Raw genomic sequence first — 23,552 nt, forward strand, 5'->3', positions numbered from 1 at the left:
ACCCATTGCCTTCCTCCCAACTGTGCTAAGAGCAAAAACTAATTGTCAGTGAAAATTTCCATTTCTTTGGGAATTCCATCCTGACCACTGGCAGTTTATCAGTTTATGCCCTGAAACATGAAATTTCATTACCTACAAATGTTGTTTTGGGTGATAAAAAAAATCACCTTGTTCTTATCTGGATTTAAGAAAGGACATTTGACCCTGTGTGTCAAAAGCAGCAAGAATAAAAATATTTAAACAGGCTATTTGGGCTGGGCTGGTGTATATGCATGGCTTTTTAAAAATCCTCTTCGGAGCCCTAAAGACCTCTTGTCTTTTGGGGGGAAAAAAAGAGTTCTTTAATCAAAGCCATTTGAAAGCAGTAGAATAGTTTTTGATTTAAGGATCTCTGAATGTATTATTTGTTAATTCACACTTTATAAAATTGTCCTAAATAGAGCTGAGTGAATAAATGCTTTTTCACAAATTTGTGAATCATTTTGGTGCCCCAGAGATTGTATTTTTTTGGCTAATTTAGCATTTACCAAAAGAAAAATTGCCCACCTAAACCTTCATTGCAGAAGTATCTTACCTGCAGTTCTGATGCAGAATTGGAATCCCCCTAGTCTCACGATTCCCGTTTAGGGGCTGGGAGAAGGAGAATCTAGGAAAGTCAAACCCAAACTTGTACTAAAAAAACAAAGCTGCTTCTGAGCATTTCAAACTTCAACAACAACAAAGAAAGCTGAGGAGTTTATTTTAACCACTGAAGCTAATGCTTGGGCAAGGGGGCTGATTGGTAAAGGAGGAAGTCTGAACTGTCATTGCCTGTGAATCACTCTTCTGCGGAGAAAACTGAGAACTTTTTTTTCCCCTGCAACCTATCTGCCTCAAACCCTGGGGAGGATGGGGGTGAGGAGGGAGTTCTGTCTGTCAGGATGATGGAGTTTGGTTCCATGGCCCACTCTGTGTTTTGCTCTTTCTCTTGAGACTGCCAGGTATGTTGGATTTTTGTTATCTTTTCCTGCTAGGAACTGACCCAAGACAAACAGGGTTGCTAGGTGTCCGGTTTTGAACCAGACAGTCCTGTATTTGAGCTTTCTGTTTGGGGAAACAAATTGAGAAAATATAAATGAAAAAATATAAATATCCGGTATTTTCTAAATAAGATGTAATGTAGATTGTGATGTAATGTTAAGTGTGTTCAGTATTTTTGTTGAAACCATCTGGCAACCCTAGAGACAAATCTCTTATCACTCTGAACCAACCCAGAGCTGGTGGTCTAGAAAGGGAAGTTCCTATAATCCAATATTCATTTCCTTGATTTATCCAGTCTTCCAACTTTCTAACATTATTGTTATCCTCTGCAATTAGGGTTTACAATGAAAGTGCTAAGAGAACCTTCATCAATTCATAATGGAGGTCAGAGGCCCTATTCTAATTACAGGTATATGACACCAGAAGCCAAATTCATCCCTGGTGTATTTGCACAGAAGCCACTGGAGTTTTACTTTGCCCTACTTACCGTGTTACTAGATGCACGATTAATGTGAGGCTCCATCCCCAACTCAAAGGGAACAGAAATCTGCATGAGGACCCAGTGAAGGCAAATTACGCCTTTGTCCCTGAAAGGGGACAGAAAATAAAAGGAATGAGGTTTGAGCGCCTGTGGAATACGCACAATATAATCAGCTGCTGCGAAGAGCACTTGGGGTTGGCAGAATATTAGTGGCGATAGGGCCTCTAATCCTTTGGATTAATCTGGGGAACTCGGCTAAGTGTAAAGAAGAGAAACAGAACATCAAATGCACCGGCATGATGAGTTCAGCTTTATCCTGCAGACTGCTAGACAAACAAATCCAACTTTGTGCTTCAAAGAAAAATAATAACCGTGTATTTAATACACTTCTCTGCACCTATGAGCATAAGTGTGAGAGACAGACGGAGACAGGATGTTGATATGGGTGCTGTTTGTTTAAAACCTTTCCACAGCAGGAGCGGGCACGGTAAATACACAGGCTGATTCATTAGCGCTCCTGACCATCTGCTGCGCAGAGCTCGGCGCTGGGGCTGAGCTCCGACTCCACAGGTCGGGTCAGAACGGGGTTTGACAGCAGTGAGGTTAGAGATTTACACATCTCCTGTGGCTGGTGGGTGTCAATCTTCTCGCTGATGGACAGGTTGCTCGCACTGGGGGTGGGGGAAAGAGGGCTAAAAGACGCCCACGGGTCACCGGAGCACAGCTTGCTACAGTGGAATGTGCCTGGGTAAATGCCTGCTGCTCCTTGTGGCCCTAATTGCAGGAAATGGAGAAAGCAGGTGAAAGGCAATAATGTCTGTGGTCGCCTTTGCAGCCTCTTGCAGGATCTGAATAAAATTTGATCCTAACTTAAGCACTTTGTTGCTGTCCTAGGCAAAACAGGGATTTTGTAGACTAATCAGCTAATCTTCAGAGGGAAATCAAAGGCAGGGTTATATGGCACCCAGCTAGAAGCATAAGGAGCTCTCAAGTGTGTCACAAGGTCTTTAAGACACTTGAAGTGCAGTCAGTATGGGCTAGTGTTAAGGGGGAGGCTTGCAAACTGGGAGGATTAGGGGTGAACTTAAACTGCGGGTATTAAGCCACCAATATCCACAACATGCAAATTTCCAGCTGTGCCCACCTCGGAAATTGCCCCAAAATGGGGGGGGAGGGGAAGGGGGGAACCTTGAAGGCAAGGAAATTTTAATTCCTCAGAGATATTTTTCCTGCAAAAACATGCATTTCTCCTATTGAAACCCCCAGGTGTCTCCCTAATCAGCCAAGAATCTTAGATTATTATAGTTATCACTCCATAAAAAGTCCACTTGAAACTTGCTTTAATTAGTCCCTGTTTTAATTTAGATTATCTTTAGCTGCTTTCAGAAAGGGGCTCTGATCCTGATCCTTTTGTGTGTCAGATTTGCCCATCTACTGTCCGTTGTCACTAGCCTTCACTACCCTTTTCTTCTGGGCTGGATCCGGAGAGGCGCCAGCTTGTCAAGCACCCACCCTTTCCATTAGCTTCAGCAGGAATGATGAGTGCTGAGCCCCTCATGGCATCAGGCTTGAATAGAGAAACCCTGCCAAACTCCTCTCTTCTTGCTGACAGTCTTTTGTCACTTTACCAATGGCTTCATCATGTTCATTTTGAAATCAGTGGGAATTTTGCTTCCGTTTTCCAAAGGACCGAAGTCAGATTTTTAGTCAGGTTCCTTCTAAACCTGCAGCTGATGTCAGCTGCTGTAGATGGGACAGAAATGCCTTTCATCCCAGTCACTCCCTCTGTAGCATAGTGGTTTGCAGTACTTGCAATGTAAGTCTTAGGCTCTTGGTATTCTCTGTTGGTGTTGTGCTACAGGTCTAGCTTTGGGGATGGGGAGGAGTGTGTGTGAGAGAACAGGTCATGTACAGAATACTGAGGTTTGTTTTATTATTTGTTAAACAAGCGTATTTTTGTTAAAAATTGTCCCATTTTTCTAATACAATCCTTAGTTTTTAAAATTCAAAAATGTTGAAGCCCAATTTTAATATCAAAAGGTGATATTTTGTCTTGAGGCAAAATCTTCTATTTGTAGTAGTCAAATTTCTTTACTAATCTAGTACTTATTTTGGGAAAAGCAAATGTGTTTCCCCTCTAAAATGGCTGAATTGACACTAATCCTAGCAATCTGAGCCAGGGAAGCAAACTCATTACACCTAAATGGGTTACGGACTCCAGTCATACTGTATATGCTCAAGGGCCCAAGCAAATCAGATTGCAGGAACAAGACCATAATTAATATTTTGTGATTAAAATTTCTCAATAAAAATAGGGTGGCACTGATATTTGTATTTTTTCACAGCCCAGCTCAGAATGTATTTGATATTTTTTAAAAATAGGAGTATTTTCCCCCAGCTAGACTGTTCATGGTCTTCTGATTATTATTTTTTTCCTGCATGGAGATCCACCGAGAGCTACATTTGTATTTTTGTGCAGCTTTCATCAGTCACAGATGTCTAGCTTATGTAAAACATTCAACATTTTAACAGTTAATAAAGTATTTTCACCTACAAAACTATATATACTTTGTGCTAGAATGTGGAAAAGTGGTTTTAGCTGCCAGAAAAGCAAACAACTTCCCATTTTAATTAAGGGCTAAATTCTGCGCATATTAAAGTCAGCTGCAAAATTTCCACTGACTTTCCCGTAAGCAAGATCAAGCCCTTGAAATTAACTGGTTTTCCAGAGTTGCATGGGTGTTTTCATTTCGTGTCCAGTCAGTGAAGGGAGATGGAAGGTATAAAAAACCATCTAGACTATTCAGACTTTTATACCTTCCATCTCTGTTCACACCAGTTAAATAATCAGTCCAGCTAGAGTCTCTTGTACTTCTATTCTGTTGTCTTGTTTGACTTTAATATCTCTCTTTCTCAGCTAGCCTCACAATAAATGTGTAACTGGTTCTCTGACCTTCATGCCCTTACTCCTCTTGGTATTTCAATTCCTAAGCAGTTTTGTGTCTGATGCACAAGGTCATCTGCCTATCGCTCACTAACTTGGATCATATTGCCTCTCATGCATATGGTCTTGAGGACTCAATTCCACAAGGAGTTAGGCAGTATCCACACCAGTGCATTGAGCATCTTTCAGGATTAAACCATCAGTGATGTTTTCAGCCGTAGGAGGTCATTTTTAGAGATGGATCTCAAACCCAGACTCTGGAACAAAACACCTTTACTTTTATGGTGAATATCAGGCTTTGAACATTGCAGCAGACTCCATCTCTGTGCTGGGCTGAAGCGAAACTTGGATCTGAACTCATGCGGCCTTTGGGGAAGTTCACATCTGGATTTGAACAAAGGCACCTTAGCCCATTTCTAGAACATTCATGCTCTCAAGTTGACCTTCCAGACAGGAGACACTCTTGTGTTGTTATAATTGGTCATTCTAAAAATTATAGTCAAATTAGGCTCTGGCAGTTTGCTCTGCCACCTTGGGCTGTGATCCCACAAGCTAAGCAAGGTTGGTATTTATATCACTACAAAACAGAAAAAACAGTGAGCAAGACACAGCATGCAAAAGCAGAGGAAAATGGAAACACCACATTGCCCTGAGAATAATCAAGCCAGCCATGAGTGGTAGTATGCACCTTGGGGAAAAAAAAACCAAACAGCTCATTTAAGCCTTTTGTATTGAAAGTGTAAATACCTTGCCTCCTCAAATCCTGCCTAGGGTCTCCTGGATTGCATGAGGGAGCAGATACAGAATTAATACCTGGAATTGTTTCAATAGCACTTTTTAAGTGATCGTCGCAGGACCAACAAAGGAGTCAGCCATCTGCTTCTGTCTCCCCCCCCCATACTGAGCTGCAACCCTCCCCCCTCATTTGGAGATTTATTGAGCAGTTTAATAAGCTTTAAAAACCTCAAGAATTCATGGCAGGAGCAGAAGGGAACGAGTCATCACCGTCACGACTTGCCTGACAGCTATCGTGAAGTGTTGCCCAGTTACATGAGTTGACTCACTGCTGGAGAGCCCTTCTCAGGGCTGGCTATGGCAGAGCAGTTCTCTCCTCGCTAGCAGCCCCTGCACACTTTTGATGTAGCCTGTGGTCAGGCCCGCCGACGAGGGTCAGGGGGGCAAAGAGGGCGGTTGCCCCTGGGCCTGGTGATTCATAGGGAGTGATGCAGCGTGCTCTGAGGGGAGGCAGCATGACGCGCTCCGGGCGATGCTGAGGGCTTGGCTGCCTGAGCCCTGCCCCTTCCACCCGAGGTTTAACAGAAAGTTCAACAGAAATAAACATCCAATCCCTCTATCCAGTCAGCTGCTGTCAGTCCTGGGTCCAGTGGTCCACACGCCATTTTCTCAGGGCCTTCAGAAGTTCTTAATCCCCTTACATGAGGAACTTCACGCCACCTTCCCCTGTGGCTGCGAGAAGGACCCCAGCCTGCCCTCTTCACTGGGTTCCAGTCCAGAGATCCTATGACTGGCCATAAAGGCTCACGCCACCAGAGTCAGGCCTGGCCAAAGAGTTTGCAGGGCCCAAGGCAGCATGCTGTGGTTGGCTGCCCTGTGTGGCCGGGCAGCTCCCAGCCAGGGCAGTGAGTGTGCGGCTAAGCGGCGCAGAGCCCAAGGCAACCGCATTGCTTTCCTTGCTCTAAGACTAGGCCTGACCAGACTGCTGGCTGCCATCACTCTTCCTGCTAAGCCTTTCCCTAGACTCTATCTTCACCCTGTTCCTGCTATGTCCCTTCACTCCATGCCACCAGGAGAGTGACTACAAAGTCCCCGCCCTGTCCCCTTCTCTTTTAAGCTTCCTCTGTTTGCATCTGCCAGCCCCTCCCTAGTTGGGTTTCATCATGAATTGGGCCTGACGGGTGTAGTCAGGTAGACAAACTGGCCTCTCTATCCCTCATTAACCCTTTCATTAGCTGTGTGGGGTAGGCACCCCATCACCCCAACCTTCATCTTCTCGCATGTTCACTTTTCTTTAAATTATGTCTGCACGTGTCCTGTTACAGCCTTTAATGTGCAATTAATAAACCTTATTGTATCTTCTACAGCTAGACTGTGCCCTGCACTGGGTACCCACTATGGGGCATAAGGTGAAATATGGACATCCTTCACACCCCTGCGTGGGCTATGCAGACTTGGGGTTCAGATGTATAGGAGTAAGCAGGCGCTGCACATCCGCTACTCCCCTCCCTTCAGAACAGGTGTGTGGGGAGTGGGTAGAGCCTTGCTCCTCTTCCTCCGGCCCTAAACACACCAGCCTACATTCCCAAGCCAGCGAGATGGGCATCCTCGTTTGCTGCTATCCTATCCCAGCAGTAAATTGCTGCCTCCCAGAAGGGGGAAACAGGAAGCGACTAGTGCCTGTCATCTTTCTTTCCTTTTCCTGGGGCAAGACTTGTGTGTCACTCCATACAAAACGCTTATCCCATGTAGGTTTCTGTTTTGCAGACATTTCATTGGTGTGTTTTTTACATACTGTGTTTTCCCTTCCATTGTCTGCATCCTCATTATGTTGTGATGTTATTGCCCCGTGATGTGAACCCATGATGTTCTTGCCCCTGTGTGAACCTACCTGGTCACTTCTTAGAACAGAAGCCTCTTCAGGGAAAACCCAAGTGACAGTGATTGTCTGAGGCTGGAAGGGTTTGCTAGTATAAGTACAACAGAAAAAACCTTCCTAGTGCAGATGCAGCTCTATCAGCAAAAGGGTTGTTTTTCAGCATTGCTTATAGAGATTCCTTGAATGAAATAACTGTTCTTTAAAAAAAAATACAGTTAACTTGTGTCTGCAATGGGCATTTACTAGTATAGCAAAAGATCTAGTGTCTGTAGACCTGGCCTTAGGGGCACTTTTTCCAAATATATGGCTTATCCTTGTGTTAAGAGGCACTTTGCTGCTGTTTGTGCCATCCTTCAGCTGAGGGGCAAAGCCAAGGTACCAGGCCTATTACATTTTTGTGTTTGTCCTAATAAGATATATTAGCTGTCTTAGGCCACGTCTCCACTTGGGAGAAGAAAAATGCTGCAGCCGTCTATCTTCCAGCATTTGATTTAGCGGGTCTAGCAAAGACCCGCTAAATTGAATGCTGAGAGTGCCCCTGTCGACACCGGTACTCCTACTCCTTGTGAGGAGAAAGAGAAGTTGACAGGAGAGCTTCTCCCCCATCGACCTCCTGCTGCGAGGACGGTGCCAAAGCTCAGCTTACTGTGTGTTGACTCCAGCTACGGTTTTTACATAGCTGGAGTTGAATACCTTGAGCCAACCTTCCCCCTTAGTGTTGGTCTGGCCTATGACTCAAAGACTTTAAGGGCAAAAGGGACCGTTGTGATCTAGTCTGACCTTCTGCATATTGAGGTACTGTGGCTCGCATCTACTCCCTCCTGTAATATACTCATAACCTCTGGCTGAGTTACTGAAGTCCTCAAATCATGATTTAAAACTTCAAGTTCCAGAGAAGCCTCCATTGACTCTAGTTTAAACCAGCACGTGTCATGGCATCGTGATGACGAAGGTGAATGTACTGCAGCCGAACAATGCCGTAAGTAGTGCCAAAATGCGAGAATGACCCAATGCTAAATTTCTCCTACCGTTTCAATTGGACATGGGCTTCTTCATTTTCCATCAGAAGCTTTCATACAGTGCTGCTATGTTTTGTGTTATTAAATAACTCCCGCATTCCATCCAATAGGTGCCTGCATTTCAGTAACAAATGTAAGTAATTCCTCCTTATAAAGAGAGGGTAGGGTGTTTGATGATTGCTCTATATTGGGGTGGGCAAATACCAGCCCACAGGCCAGATCCAGTCCAACCAGGTTAGCTCCTGGTGGGCCCTCACTGCTATATGTACCTATATGGCTGCAGGTACTGGCTATTACAGCCCCCATTGGCCACGGATTGCTGTTTGCGGCCAACGGGAGCTGCAGGAAGTGGTGTTTAAGTCTGCGTCACTTCCTGCCACTCCCATTGGCTGGGAATGGCAATTCGTGGCCAACTGGACCTACAGTTGCCGGTACCTGTGGCCAGACAGGCAAATACAGCAGCAGTGGTCTATTAGGAGCTAACCCTGGCAAACTGCCGCCATGTTATTGCCCACCCCCGCTCTATATTGTGTCTTAAAATATATATCAGTATGCTAAATACACACACAATGGAACATAACCCTTACTATATGGGATCAACTGCTGGTCCATCCACCCTACTAGTGGCCAATGTATTTTTTTCCTTCAAAGGAAGATGGGGAAAACCACCGTCAAACACTTGGTCAGTTGTGCAGCGCTCTACATTCATAGCTGACCTCTGCAAGTGAGTCTGAAGCATCGCATTGATTCCCCTTATGCTGCTTGCAGAGCTGCAGGTGTTAAAAGGCAATACAATTGTCCAGCCCACTTTGTTTTAAAGTTGAGCTGAAGCGTCAGACATTTAATATCAAATGTCTTCTACTAGGAGAGGAGTTTGTTAATCCTGTCTATTCCCAGCCTCTGCTCCTTGTCTCGGTCTCTGTGTTCATTCCTCAGGTGTCTCATCCCGGTCCCCGTACTCAGCCAGTCCTAGCCTTCTCCAGTCGTATGTCTGAGTCCCAACCTCCCTCTCCCTGCACAGCCAAATCCTCTTTCCTGGCTCCTCATTTGATCTCTCTCCCCCTCCTCCAGTCTTGGTCTCATTCGTTGGGCTTTTCATCCAGCCTCAAATCAGTGTTTTAACATGGGCAAGACACCCACCCTTTCTCTTAGCCTCCTCTTGAAAATGGCAGGACCATTTTTGGTTGAAATTTTTGGAAAATTTCAGCCTGAGAGACACCCAGCATGTGAAATGTCACCCTGAAGGGTTACAATTTGGCATTGTTAGTTTATAAGCAACTGAAAACAGGCTGTGGTCAAGGGAAGTGGGGGACAGCCTGAATAAGAGGTGGCATTACCAGCCCCATGTTTAACAACCCCCAGGCTCACCACCTTCTCTTCTTATTATCCATCTTCCAGGAGAACCCGTACTTGTGCAGTGATGAGTGTGATGCTTCCACCCCTGACCTGGCCCACCCACCGAAGTTGATGTTTGACAAGGAGGAAGAAGGGCTGGCCACCTACTGGCAGAGCGTGACCTGGAGCCGCTACCCTGAACCCCTGCTTGCCAACATCACGCTTTCCTGGAACAAGAGCATCGAGCTGACGGATGACATTGTGGTGACCTTTGAGTACGGACGCCCCACCGTTATGATGTTGGAGAAATCCCTGGACAATGGAAGGACTTGGCACCCATACCAGTACTATGCGGATGACTGTATGGAAGCCTTTGGCATGCCAGCACGGCGGGTCAGAGACCTCTCTACCACCAGTGCCAACAGGGTCATCTGCACAGAAGAGTACTCCCGCTGGGCGGGCTCCAAGAAGGAGAAGAACGTGCGCTTGGAGGTAAGGGATCGCTTTGCCATTTTTGCCGGCCAGGACCTCAGGTACATGGACAACCTGTACACCAGGCTGGAGAGCGCCAAAGGCCTGAAGGACTTCTTCACCGTGACTGACTTACGGATGAGGTTGCTGAGACCAGCACTTGGGGGCACCTACGTGCAGAGAGAGAACTTGTACAAATACTTCTATGCTGTCTCCAACATTGAAGTCACCGGCAGGTAACAATTGCTATATCCGTTGTCTTGCTTCTTGGAGGGATGGGGAAGTAATGTTAATATTGGAAAGAACCAAGCTATAAGCATTTGTCAGCCCATCTAATCATCAGCTCAGGATTTCTCCCCTTCCTCTCCAGTCTCCTAATTGAGGACAATATCAGCATTCAAGCAGATGGGTGGTATGTCACCTACTGGGATTACACATGAGCTTCTTGAAGGGAGTGAGAGAGTTTGCCATGAAGATCTGATGATTACCCACATTCAAACACAATAGCTAATCTAGTGGCAAGAACAGGGGATTTAGGAGTTGGGGCGTGGGTGTTCTGAGTTCTGGTCCCAACTCTGCCACAGACTTACTGTTTGTCCTTAACCAAGTCTCACCCTATGTCTCTACTCTCCTCTGCTCCAAATCAAATGGGGTGGGTGGAGGGGTTAATAACCTATATTATTCAAGTGTTTTGAGATTAATTAAAGTTATAAAGCACTTTGAAATGAAAAGCAGCGTGGAAGTCTAGGAGGCTCTCGCAGTCTAGAAACACAGGATTTTCTTCACCCCAACCAGAGGGAAGGCATAAAATATGTCAGAAAGTTGATCATCTTCACCCTGGAGCAAGGGATGCCTTTGAATATTGGATAAGTTTAACTTAGATCAACAGCTGCCTCCCACCCCTTCCTACTAGCACTGCTGCTCTTCTACCCATCAAACTGTCCAGCTCCAAACCCACACGGCCCACAGTGTGGTTTGGATTTACGCAGGGTTCAACATGCGGCCCGTGGGTGGGAGCCAAAACAAAAGAGGAGTCAATATAATGGTCTTCTGTTGATATGTGTTTTAGCAGTTCAATTCCTGGACTGTCATTGCTCATTAAAAGTGCTGTCATATGGGTGGAAATCAGGTAAATATTGCATTTTATTAATATCAGTAGAACTGACTTAAATGGGGCCTGTGTGTTTTGTAGTCTTGCCTTACTCTTTGTATCCATGCCTGTCAGTGTGAAAGAAGCTATTTGAATATTTGCATGTGTATATACAACCACATTTAAATTGTGGCCCTCGGCATGTGCTGTGGATATCGCTGTGGCCCCTGGGGCTTCTGAAGTTGAGTAGCCCCTCCTTACTGTATCCGATGAGGAATGGGCTGTGAAGCTTGGTGGAGAGGGATCTTGGGCTCCAACCACTGAACTCCATTTCATTTGTGATGCAAGTCAAGATTTGAACCTGGTTTTTTTCAGAGATGGTGGCCTGTCCCACACCGCAGGCTGTCATTTGTTCAGTCACATGGGATCTTGGTGACAGATGGCAGAACAAGGAGCAGTGGTCTCAAGTTACAGTGGGGGAGGTCTAGGTTGGATATGAGGAAAAACTATTTCCCTAGGCGGGTGGGGAAGCACTGGGATGGGTTCCCTAGGGAGGGGGTGGAATCTCCATCCCTAGAGGTTGTTAAGTCCCGGCTTGACAAAGCCCTGGCTGGGATGATTTAGTTGGGGTTGGTCCTGCTTTGGGCTGGGGGCTGGACTCAATGACCTGCTGAGGTCTCTTCCAGCTCTAGGATTCTAAGTTCAATCCCACTGGAAGTGTTTTGTTTCCCTTGGTTTCAATGCTTATTTCTCTGTGCAGTGCCATATGTTACATTATGACATCAGCCGAAGAAGCAAAGTAAGGTGGAAAAGCGCCGAGCTGGCTAATTTCCCATCCAGCTTGTGTGAGACTTGCAGGCAGGAGGGGGGGGAAAAATCCCACCCAACTAGCAAGGCTCTCAACAATCACCAGAGTGACAGAAGAGCATCTTGTATCATTTCCAAACTGCTTGCTGCTAAGACTTCCAAGCAGAAAGTTTTGGAAGGTGCCACTTTCGTTTTCTGAATTCGTGTCAAGTAAAAGAAGTAAAAGGAAACTATGCAAAGAAATTCAAGGGTCCCTCTCTCTGGGGGACAAAGGCAGCGGACAGGGTGATGCAGTATGTGATGTGGGTTCACAGTATTAGGGGACAGGTTTGGCTCTCAGGTTCATAGCTGCCCTGAGTCAGCAATAGTCTGCCAGTATATTAGCAGGGACGGGGTGGCCCGTGAGCCTAGGCAAACTAGGCAGTTGCCTAGGGTGCTGCCGGCCCGGGCACCCGATGATGACGTCACGGCTATTGATGGCCGTGCAGGCGGGGGCGCCGATCGCGCCTTCTACCTGGGGCGCCAGCTGCCACAGCCGGCTTCGGGCTGCTCCTGAGCAGGGGCTCCCACAAAAGATTTCCTCATTAGCTGCTGATGCACTGACATATGTTTCTGCTCACAGGGAGAAACTGTGAAGGACAGGGGGACCTCAGTGTTTGTTTCCCCTTTTAAATAAAGATACAGTACCAGAACTATACCCCAGGAAGGAGGCAGCGTTACTTGGGACAGACTTCCAGGGTGTCATTGCCGGGCACCATCTGTTCTGTTCCAAAGGCAAATGAAATAAGTAAAAAAACTGCCCTTCAGAAGTATTATTATGAGCTGCTGGCCAGGAGACCAAACAGAATCCAGAGACTGGGTGACTCCATCAGGGTCAGGAAAGTCACCCCAGTCCTCACTTCTGTTTGGTGGTGGAATTTAAACCAGGGGATCCCAGTCCTCTGCCCTAGCCTATGTCCCCATGGGAGAGCATGCCCCATTCTTCTCCATGTCAGCCCTGTGAGGTAGAACATGGAGGCTTTTTGGAACATGGGAGGAGGAGGGAAAGAACAGAGCAAGAGGCAGAAGAAACAAAGGGACAAGACGAGGGTGGAGAAGAAGGGGAAGTTGTGACAAGAGGAGATGAAGGTGCCTAGAGACCCTCATCTCTTTTCCTTGCCCTTATTTTCCTCACTGAAAGCAGTGAGTGCATTCCCTCCCTTCTCCATCTCCTGCCAGGACCTCCCTTTCCTCCTTCAGCCCACCGGCGCTCCACTTCTGCCATGTTGGGTGCGCAGAAAGCGTGGCGTGGAAGGTGGTGGTTACTGACAGGCGTGGCAGAGCCACACTCTGAATGAAAGCTTTGGCAGGAAAGTTCTAGGTGGTGCATCAGTTCATTAGGCCTGGGTGGACTGTGGGGCCCAGACATAATGGGACGGGGTCTTTTCTCTAAAAGGGGTAAATTAGGGTCAAATATTTGGAGCCTCTGGGTTTCAAAGATGGATAAAATTTGTACTGTTGTGTGGGCAACTCAAGACCTAGTATTATTTATTCAATAGCGATTGTGTATGTGGTGCTTTATAGTCCAACTAAATCAATCCTGCCCAACGGAGCTTTGCAATCCAGGTGAGATTTGCCTATTGTCAGTTATTCATCATAAGAAATGCTATAACAAAGCAGTGTATTTTACAAACACGAACTAGCAAAGCCTCAAAAATGGCTCTGCAAGGCAGGCAAGGATCAGCAGCCCCATATTACAGGGACGGAGACCCCGCTAGACAGATCCTGCAGCGTGCCCAGGGTCACAGAGGAAGTTGGTGACACCGCTGAGGTTAGAACTCAGGAGTTGTTTGCTTCCACTTCCATGCTTCACTCCCTTCTTTTTCACCTTTGCTGACCCAGACAGCCGGGGGTAGAGCCCCTCTGGATGACTAATAAAGGCTGCGGAGTAACTGACTGCCTGGGGCATTTCAAGGACAAAGAGCAGCTTTCTCACATGGCCTGAGAGGGTTCCATTCTTTGCGCACTTGAGCAGGGCTGAGTGCAGATGCTTTGGGAGCAATGTGTTTGTGAACCCTGAGCCCTCCCTCTTGTAATCATTGGGCAAATGTATTGTAGGAGGCACTGAAGATAAAGTTCTGAGCAGGGCTCTGATTAAAGCACAATGGGCCGGACTTCCCTCTCTCACAAATAATTGGGATATAAATGCACTGGGGCTTTGTTCAAATCCAATGAAATTGTTATCACCGTGGTGACTTTTTCCTTCTGTGCACTGCACTGGGTACATCATGTGATATTTCCCCTCTCCCTTCCGTGCTGCATTGGGTTCGCCGCGATGATATTTTTCATTCTCTCTCTCTTATTAAGCGGAAAGTAAATGAGGCCCTCACGCCTTCGCCGGTTTAAAGGAAAATCCCCTCGCGTTTTGTGTGGCATTCCACAGGCTCAATATTTGCCATTTGAGCAAGGCACCTCAGAAGCGAAAGCCAGCGCTGACTCCAAACTTAATGAGATTAACTTTTGATTTATTTATTTGTTCTTTCCTCAAACAAGTAGAAGCCGCAGCGGGTTGTGTAACGTGTCTCCAGGGCCGGCAGGGAAGGGGAGGGTTAGACTACAAATGACCAGTGGAAATTGCAGCACTATTTTAAGTAGGGGAACAATTACGTGTGTGTTGTTGCTTTTTAAATGTCTGAAGAGCTTGCTCCTGCCCAAGCTGGCAGGCTGCCCCATGCGGCAGGCTGCCGGTGACTGCTGCAGAACAGTGACATCTCTGCTCCCCTGGTCCCTCCGCTCACCTCCAGTTAGTATTTCTGTTGTGTTACGGTGATTTCACAAGCACCCGGTTTGGGGGCTTTTCTGAGTTTTTCCCAGTTGGGGGGAGAGAATGGGCTGAAATTGGAACCCTCTGTGCAGCCTCTGCTCCTAAATTGTAAGCACACTGGTCAAATGAGATCCAGCTTTTGACCACTGTTCTGTCCTTTCCCCCAGAGGACAGGCCCTTCTTGGTCCAGCTCGAGGCAGGAAAGGCAGAGATGTCGCTCCATCTGGCTTGCCCACAGCTGCCAGCTCTGCAACTGAAATGTGGTGGGAGGAATTCTTGCCTCTTGGAGAAGAGCCGCGGATGGGTGGTGGGAAGCAGGGAGGGAAAGAGAGGTAGTGACTTTCCTGTGACTACTTCTGTTCCAGCCAGCAGTTTTTCACTGGAAACTAATCTGATTCTGACTGTAAATGAAGCTAATTAGGATGCAGGTATTTAAAACCAAATCAAATCCTGTGTACAGCTCAGTATGGAAGGGTCACCAGGTGCAAGGAAGGGGGGAAATCAATGGGAGACTGATAGAAACACAGCACTGGAAAAAGAGATGTAGCTAAAAATACTCAGGACTGCTTGAGCGGGCCAGGAGGAGGAGAGGGTATTAAGTGATTCCAGAGCAAGGAAATGAATGCTTGCAGGCAGAAAGGGACAGGTGCATCGAGAAAATGCTGCATCATGTTGGGGATCAGGAAGGGAAATTACAAAGGAAGAGGGAGACTATAGGAACAGGTAGTTCAAACACCAGAAGGAAATGAAAAACTTACCTGCATGGGTATGGGATCCAATCCAGGCAGCCAGGTGGACGAAGGTGGAAACATTGCATGCTAGGAACAGCAGTTTCTGGGGGCCTCTCCTTCATGCTCCAAATGAGGACCACTGTACACTGGGCATGCCCCTTTGGTCGAGGCCGCTTGGGCGGTTTTCAGGTGAGCAAAATGTAGGCGCCTCTTTTTTTAATTGAAAGTCCATCGCCAAGTTTCAGGTTGATTGGTCCTCCTAGCCGTTAATTAAAACTGGCAACTCTGACCCTCTTGCAGACATCCAGCCTCTTGGATCTCATTTGCGATACTGATGAGAGTGGAGTGGAAATGTGGCTCGCCAGCTCCTGGTTGGCTCTAACAGTCAGAAGAATTTGATCATCACTTAAACAAAGCCCTTTGTTGTCACCAACACAGTGCATGAGTCAGTGGAGCTTGCATTGATCCCAAGGCCAGAAGGAACCACGGGGATCCTCCAGTCTGACCTCCTGCACAACACTGGCCAGAGAACAGCCAAAACCATTCTTAGGGCAGATCGCGTAGAAAGACAGCCGGCCTTGATTTTAAAATGGTCAGTGATGGAGACCAGGGGTGTGAGAGTTGAACCAGTTAACCAATAAGCTGATGCTTATCGTTTAACGTAATTGGTTAATCTCTGCCTCCTGGAAGCAGGATGGGCAGGGGCTGGTGGGTGTAACTGCTGAGATTTTTAGTGGTTACAACGTTACCTTCATAACCGACTTTTCACATCCCGAATGGAGAACTCCACCACTGTGCCAATGGTTAATTACTCCTGCTGTTAAAAATAGATTTAGATCATGAATTCAGTGCAGTTTATCTAACTCCTCCACAGGACAGTGTGTTAGTGATGTAAGCAACTAGTCGACTACCCGATAAGTCTAGGCTTATCGGGTAGTTGAATCACTACTCGACTAGTCACTCCTCCCTTCCTTGCTGCCTCTGTATCAGAGGCAACAAGAGGGCAAGCAGGATCTGGTGCTGGGGGGAGCCAACTTAAAGCTGGTTCCCCCCAGCACTGGCTCCGCAGGGGAAAGGGGAGGCAGAGGTGCTGTAGGGGAAACAGCACAAGCCAGGACTCGGCAGTCATGGCTCGTGCTGAGTCCCAGATGTTGCCCCTCTGCTTTTTAAATGTAATAAGAGCCTAGGGACTCTTACTACATTTAAAAAAATGGCGCTGCAGTGAACCCCTGTATTGACTAATTGAGTAGCTGATGAAAATTCCATTGACTACTCGATTAGCTTCCTAACCGCTATTTAACATCCCTACAGTATGTTTCTGTTACAGATACTGTGAGGCTCTTGGATGGGCAACCTCAGAACCTGTAGTGCTTCTGGGAGGTTACACAGATCCTCTATCAGTCAAGGTGGCATTTCTGCAAGCTCGTGGACTCTCCTGGTAATCGCAGCTCCCTCAATCTGTAGAAGAAAAATCATTAGAGGAAACAGACCAAATTTCCTGGAAAGGGAGCAGGGCAGAGGTTAAAAAGGATTCAGATTAACGGAAGGTGTGGGCCTGATGCTCACATCCACATTCTGCAAGTTGTCCATATGTGTCACGGAGGAGAATGTGGGACCATCCAGGGATGTTCTGGGGAGTCTTAGAAGTCTTCATTTCTGGCTGATAAGTGTGGTGTTGGCTGAGACATACGCTTCACTCTGCTGTCCCCCCCCAAGCCTATATCATAGAATCATAGAATACTAGGACTGGAAGGGACCTCGAGAGGTCATAGAGTCCAGTCCCCTGCCCTCATGGCAGGACCAAATACTGTCTAGACCATCCCTGATAGACATTTATCTAACCTACTCTTAAATATCTCCAGAGATGGGGATTCCACAACCTCCCTGGGCAATTTATTCCAGTGTTTGACCACCCTGACAGTTAGGAACTTTTTCCTAATGTCCAACCTAAACCTCCCTTGCTGCAGTTTAAGCCCATTGCTTCTTGTTCTATCCTTAGAGGCCAAGTTTTCTCCCTCCTCCTTGTGACACCCTTTTAGATATCTGAAAACTGCTATCATGTCCCCCCTCAGTCTTCTCTTTTCTAAACTAAACAAACCCAATTCCTTCAGCCTTCCCTCATAGGTCATGTTCTCTAGACCTTTAATCATTCTTGTTGCTCTTCTCTGGACCCTCTCCAATTTTTCCACATCTTTCTTGAAATGCGGTGCCCAGAACTGGACACAATACTCCAGTTGAGGCCTAACCAGCGCAGAGTAGAGCAGAAGAATGACTTCTCATGTCTTGCTCACAACATACCTGTTAATACATCCCAGAATCATGTTTGCTTTCTTTGCAACAGCATCACACTGCTGACTCATATTCAACTTGTGGTCCACTATAACCCCTAGATCTCTTTCTGCCGTACTCCTTCCCAGACTGTCGCTATGCCCATATACCCTTCTCGGCCTGAACCTTCCCGTCACACCAGCTCAGCTAAGTCTGTTGCTCAGTTCATGTCTGGCAGTTTATTTTTATTCTCTCGCTCTTTCTTGGTGTTCTTTTTCTTCTTCCATCCTGTCCCTATTGATCTGCTGAGTAACTGGAGATGCACAGAACTCAGGACAGGAATAGAAACGAGAAAGCCCTTGGCCTGCAGGAGTGTGTCAGACGGGGTAGCGAAGGGGAGGGAAATGGAAAGACCTTTCCAAACAGCGCTCAGTTCAGAACTTAGTTCTCTGTTCTGTACAGCAACCAACCCAGTGAACTAGGTGAGATTAAATGAACGAGGCTCCTCATTTCTTTCCCTGTGTGCAAAGTCACACTGGGCTTGTCAGGCCGGTGAGATAGAAAAGGCCACACTCTGCTCCCCTCATGCCGCGTCTCTTTGGAGTAATTTCCTCCTCTCTTTAATGTCAGGCACAGAAGCGTTCACTAGGGCATACTCCATCACTGGGGTATTAATAAGCAGTAATTGAAGTTAATGTGGCATAGCCAGGACACATGGATTCAGTTATGGGAAATCAGATTGGAGAGAAGTGAATCAATTTCAGACTAATTAACCGAGTCCTCTCTCTCTTTTCCCTTCTCTAGTTTTTTTCTTTCTCTCTTTTTCTACCTTTCTTATGTGAGCGCAGGGATGTTATTGATATTAAAATGTACATGTGAAATGGGCTTAGAGAACAATAATACCTCGGCTGCTGGGCCTTTGTCAGGCCAAGGATTAATTTATTAGAAGAGATGATTTGGGGTTTTGGAGCTTGCTTGTTTTGTGTCTCCCCCCTCTCCCCTTCACAATCTGTTTTCTTTCTGTGAAGGTTTTTTGTTGGGGGTGGGTTTATCTGGTTTAAATTTTCCACCTCCCCCTACTTTAGTTTGTCATTTTTTCACTGTTGTTTCACGATGCAGTGAGGGACACAGTTTTACACACGGATTCCCTGCCTGGGTTGCATTTCTTTTTGTCTGAGTACAGCATACAGCAGTGGTGGGACACCTGCGGGCCACATGTGGCCCACTGGGGCTCCATCCATGGCCTGCAGACCCCCTGGTTGCCCCCGTTCTTCATGTGCCTCTTGCGCACCAGGTAGGGTTGCCAGATGGTTGAAACAAAAATACCGAACACCTTCTTCCCCCCCCCCCCCCAAAAAAAAACACCGGGAAAAAATTCTGTTGAAAAAAAAGGGGAGGGAAACCAAAGTTGTTGCACAATAATAAAATAAAACAGCATGTCCTCTTTAAGAGGGAGTGCAAGAATAGGAACGGGGAGCGGTTGAGCACTAAGACCCAGGGGGGAGTCATTGCTTCCCCTTGGTCTTTTTGCCGGCAGCCATTTTGTGCCGGCAGCCTTGTGGAACCAGGTAAGCATGGGAGCTGAGGGTGTTGGGGTCCGGGGGGAGAACTTGGGGGAGGAGGGAGGCCGGGCGCTGAGTGTTGGTAGGGTTGCCAGGTGCCTGGCATTTTCGCCTCCTGCCAGGGAAAAAACCCAGAAAATACAGGACATCTTAGGTGTCCGGTATTTTCTGAATTTTTTTTACTGGACAGGAGGCAAAACTACCGGACTGTCCGGGTGAATACTGGACACCTGGCAACCCTAGCACCAGGAGCCCTGCTCCTCCTCCCTCTTCCCAGATAAATGTGAGGCTCTGGTGCCCCGGTGCACAAGAGAAGTGTGGGGAACAGAAGCAGATGGAGGCATGGGGCCGCAGGTGCAACCCCAGTGGGCTGCAAGCTGCTGTGGCTCACTGAGGTGAAGGAGGGGCACTCATACGGCCCATGCACCATTTCTGGTTGCCCTGGCACAGAGTTTGCCATAGCAGGACACCAGTCCACCCAGTCCACTACCCTCCTCCAGCAGTGGCCAGTACTTGCAACTTTAGCCTCAAAGGAATGTGACCCTCCGCAAACAGCCCCATAATGCAGCTGGTTAAATGTCCACTGTTACTCTTTGCTGCCCTCTCAATAACATGACATTTGGTTGTACTAGATAAAATATCTTGGCTAAAGAGATACAGTTAACCCCATGCTTAGCTGAACTGCAGCCTCCTGAACTGCAGCCTCTGTTCCTCTGGAGGATTGCAGTGGCCACAGCCCTTTGTGTGTTCCTGGTTAGGACCCGGACTGGAATATGGAAATTGGTACGCCCGGGTGAAATGAGTTCTGTTTGGTCTCAGCCTGTCTTTCAGTGCATGGAATTTCCTAATCCTATGTCTATTTAGAAAGTTGTAGGACAGTGGTTTCCAACCTTTTTGAGCATACGGACCCCTTTTCAATCTATTAAAATTTCACAGACCCTCTCTATGGGGGAGGAAAAAAAAGAAAAAGGATCGGTCCCACTATCCTTCTTTCTAAACTTTCCGAGGACCCCCTGCAGTACCCTCACAGACCACAGCTTGGGAACCATTGTTGTAGGACAGCGATTCCCAAACTTTTCCAAATGGCGACCCATTGTGACAATTCAGGAAGACTTGGTGACCCAAGGCAATTCAAAAATGGGGGGAAGGAGAAGGGGCAGAGCCACTTGGGGAGACACTTGGCGACCCTTTTGAAATGTAAGGGTGACCCATATTTGGGTCCCGACCCATATTTGGGTCCCAACCCATAGGTTGGGAAACCCTGTTGTAGTAGAACCTCTAGATGAGTAGTAACATCACTTGCTTTCTTCAGCCATCTGACAGGAGCTACTTAATTGTTTTAAGGGCGAGCTTCATAGGTTCTGGTTAACGACTGACCAGGATCGGATGTTTTCCTGAAAACTGGGAGGGACTGTGAGGACTGGGAGGGACTGTGAGAACTGGGAGGGACTGTGAGCTGCACATCCCCCTGATAGCCATAGGAAAAATAACCATGGGTACAAGGTGAAATGGTATGAGTTGCCGCTACTGAATACAATGTGCCCACTCTTCTTCCCCCGTGTGTTCTTGGAATTCCTAAGAAGTGTGGTACCCTCGTTGGGGGTAATTGGCTCCCAATAAGCAATACCCTCCTCATGGCACAGTGGTTCTCTCGTGCACTCCATTGGCCGAGTGTGTTGTCAGTTCAGGAGCATTATGAGTGGAGTTTGTTTGGAACTAGCCTGAACCTAAATGAGCTCTATCAGAGCAAAATCTTGCTCCTGGTCATACAGTTAAATTAAGTTATTAGCTCACATCAGCTGTTTGCTTATATTTCCTCAAGACTCTTCAATGCTATTGCTCTACAAAATGGAGGGGAGTCCTTGTGGGCTTGCAGGAGGAGAGTGAGAGACACACAAAGCTCTTTTTGTCCAAGCACTTGTGACACTTCATCAATACCAGCCGAGAGATGCCCAAGGTCCTATTACCTGCCCGTGGCTTTGTCTTGTGGAGCCTTTTTTCCTTTTGTTGCTGAGTTGTGTCCGGTCCTGGGCAGATAATAGAATTTCATCGATAGACTGAGGAGGTGATGTATGTTAAAGCACTTAATATAAAGAGACTTCCACAGGAGCCCAAATTAAATTTGGCCAATGAAGTCAATTGTAGGCATTATTGCGTTCCAGGAGAAAGTCCAGAGAGCATTGATACACATTACTCTGCAAATATTTATGTTACGATATCCAGGGTGCATCCTTTTCACCCTTCCTCCTCGGCCCCTTCCTAGGAAGTCTTTTTGGAAAGACTGTTTTCAATATAAACAATATGAGGAAATCCTTTCTAAAGTTCAGCATTATTTTGACTGCTGCTGAGTGTCAATTAATTTAAAATGAACTGCTGCTCTCCATTATCGTCGTCATCCTGGCATCTTTTAGATGATGGTCTTCTCTTGATAACTCAAAATCGTAGCTGGAATCAGTGGATCTTAAGCCAAGCTTCAGCACCATCCTCACAGTGCGAGGTCAATGGGAGAAGCACCCTCCCCCGCCCCCCCCCCCATTGAGTTTCCTTACTCCTCGTGAGGAGCAGGAGTTCCGGCGTCAATAGGGCCACCCTCAGTGTTCAATTGAGTGGCTCTTTACTAGACCTGCTAAATCAAACTCCAGAAGATCGATCGCTGCAACATTGATCTTCTGGGAAGTGAAGATGTGGATGTAACACCCCCAGGGATTCTAGTAGAATTCACCAGTTCATAGCAAATCTGTGTCATTAGGAATCTCTAGAGAGCAATGTCCCCTCTAATTTTTTCCATCCATGTACAGAATAAATTTTTGTGTGTGAGTGTGCACCACCAGTAGAAAAAAAATTTAGCAATGGGTGCTCTACTAATCAGTTGGGCAGCATTTGAATTTCTCCTTAGCGAGCCAAACAATGCTCAGCTTATAGGAAACACTGGTGGAGAGTACTGCTCATGGAGGCTGGGCAGAGAAAAGCATTTCGGGCATGAGTTTAATCGGTGTGGTGCTTTGCTCTGTGTACTGTGGATGCATTATGAGAAGTGTCTGAACATTGAGGCAGTGTGACGTGATTTTTTTCCCACGCTATGAGGATCCAGGACGCCAGGCTGTCTTATGCAAAGCTGCCAAGTTCGGTTCGGGATCGGAGTGTCCCAACAGTTCAGCCTGTATTCAGACCTAGCGTGGTTGGTTGTGGTTTGAGATCTGGATTTCGAGTTCAGAGGTGGCACCGTTAGGGATTCAGATCCCATGTGATCAGGTCAGGCCCAGCTCTGCCAGAGATGTTAAAAACCGTTTAATATGGCACCTGTGAATCCACTAAGAATCTTAGTGGTTACACGTGCTGTGGGCTCTGCAGTCTAAAGCTTAGCTTTATATAGAGCCCGCAAGAAAGCCTCCCCAGGAGCGGAGCTGCCAGCCCCTGCCTGCCCGGCTCCGCGGGAGGTGGCTTCACTGCCACAGCACTTGCCCATTGGGCTCCTGGAGAAGAGGCTTTGCTGCCTTGATGCAGTGAAGCTGCCTCCCTGGGAGCCGGCTGAGTATAACTGATACCATTAACCAAGAAGCATCAGCTTGTCAGTTAAACCCATGGTGTCCAACCAGTTCTGAAGCACGATCGTGGCTACTGCTATAGCAAACTAGTCAAGCTAATGTTCAAGCCAGCTAGCCACACTCAACCACCCAAATAGACACATGTGGCTAGTGTGTTGGACACCCCAGGGTTAGATGATTTATTGGTTACACTCTAACATCCCTAATCTCTAGTCATGTGATGCATCTGCACTGTGAGATCAAATAATGGGATTTGTGCCTCGGACTGAAGCCTTCTGATGTTGACATAGAATCCTAGGGCTGGAAGAGACCTCAGCAGGTCATTTGAGTCCAGCCCCCTGCCCAAAGCAGGACCAACCCCAACTAAATCATCCCAGCCAGGGCTTTGTCAAGCCGAGATTTAAAAACCTCTAGGGATGGAGATTCCACCCCCTCCCTAGGGAACCCATCCCAGTACTTCACCACCCTCCTAGGGAAATAGTTTTTCCTAATGTCCAACCTAGACCTCCTCCACTGTAATTTGAGACCATTGCTGCTTGTTCTGCCATCCGTCACTACTGAGAACAGCCTCTCTCTATCCTCTTTGGAACCTCCCTTCAGGAAGTTGAAGGCTGCTCTCAAATCCCCCCTCACTCTTCTCTTCTGCAGACTAAATAAGCCCAAATCCCTCAGCCTCTCCTTGTAGGTCATGTGCTCCAGCCCCCTAATCATTTTGATTGTCCTCTGCTGGACCCTTTCCAGTGTGTCCACATCCTTCCTATAGAGTGTGTGTGGGGGCGGGGGGCCCAGAACTAGACGCAGTACTCCAGATGTGGCCTCACCAGTGCAGAATAAAGGGGAATAATCACTTCTCTGGATCTGC

The 23,552-nt window shown here is 47.1% G+C and overlaps 1 protein-coding gene across 6 annotated transcripts in view; it reads left to right on the forward strand.

Moving 5' to 3' along the window:
- The window catches only part of NTNG2 (netrin G2), a 91,447-nt gene that overhangs the window by 28,904 nt on the left and 38,991 nt on the right, over positions 1 to 23,552 (forward strand). For all 6 annotated transcript variants that reach the window (XM_075906036.1, XM_075906038.1, XM_075906039.1 and 3 more), the window contains one exon: positions 9,477 to 10,120. In XM_075906036.1, coding sequence (XP_075762151.1) covers positions 9,477 to 10,120 — 644 coding nt within the window. The remainder of the gene's footprint in view (positions 1 to 9,476; positions 10,121 to 23,552) is intronic.

The sequence above is a fragment of the Pelodiscus sinensis genome, chromosome 22 (genome assembly GCF_049634645.1).
Source record: "Pelodiscus sinensis isolate JC-2024 chromosome 22, ASM4963464v1, whole genome shotgun sequence".
Taxonomy (NCBI): domain Eukaryota; kingdom Metazoa; phylum Chordata; order Testudines; family Trionychidae; genus Pelodiscus; species Pelodiscus sinensis.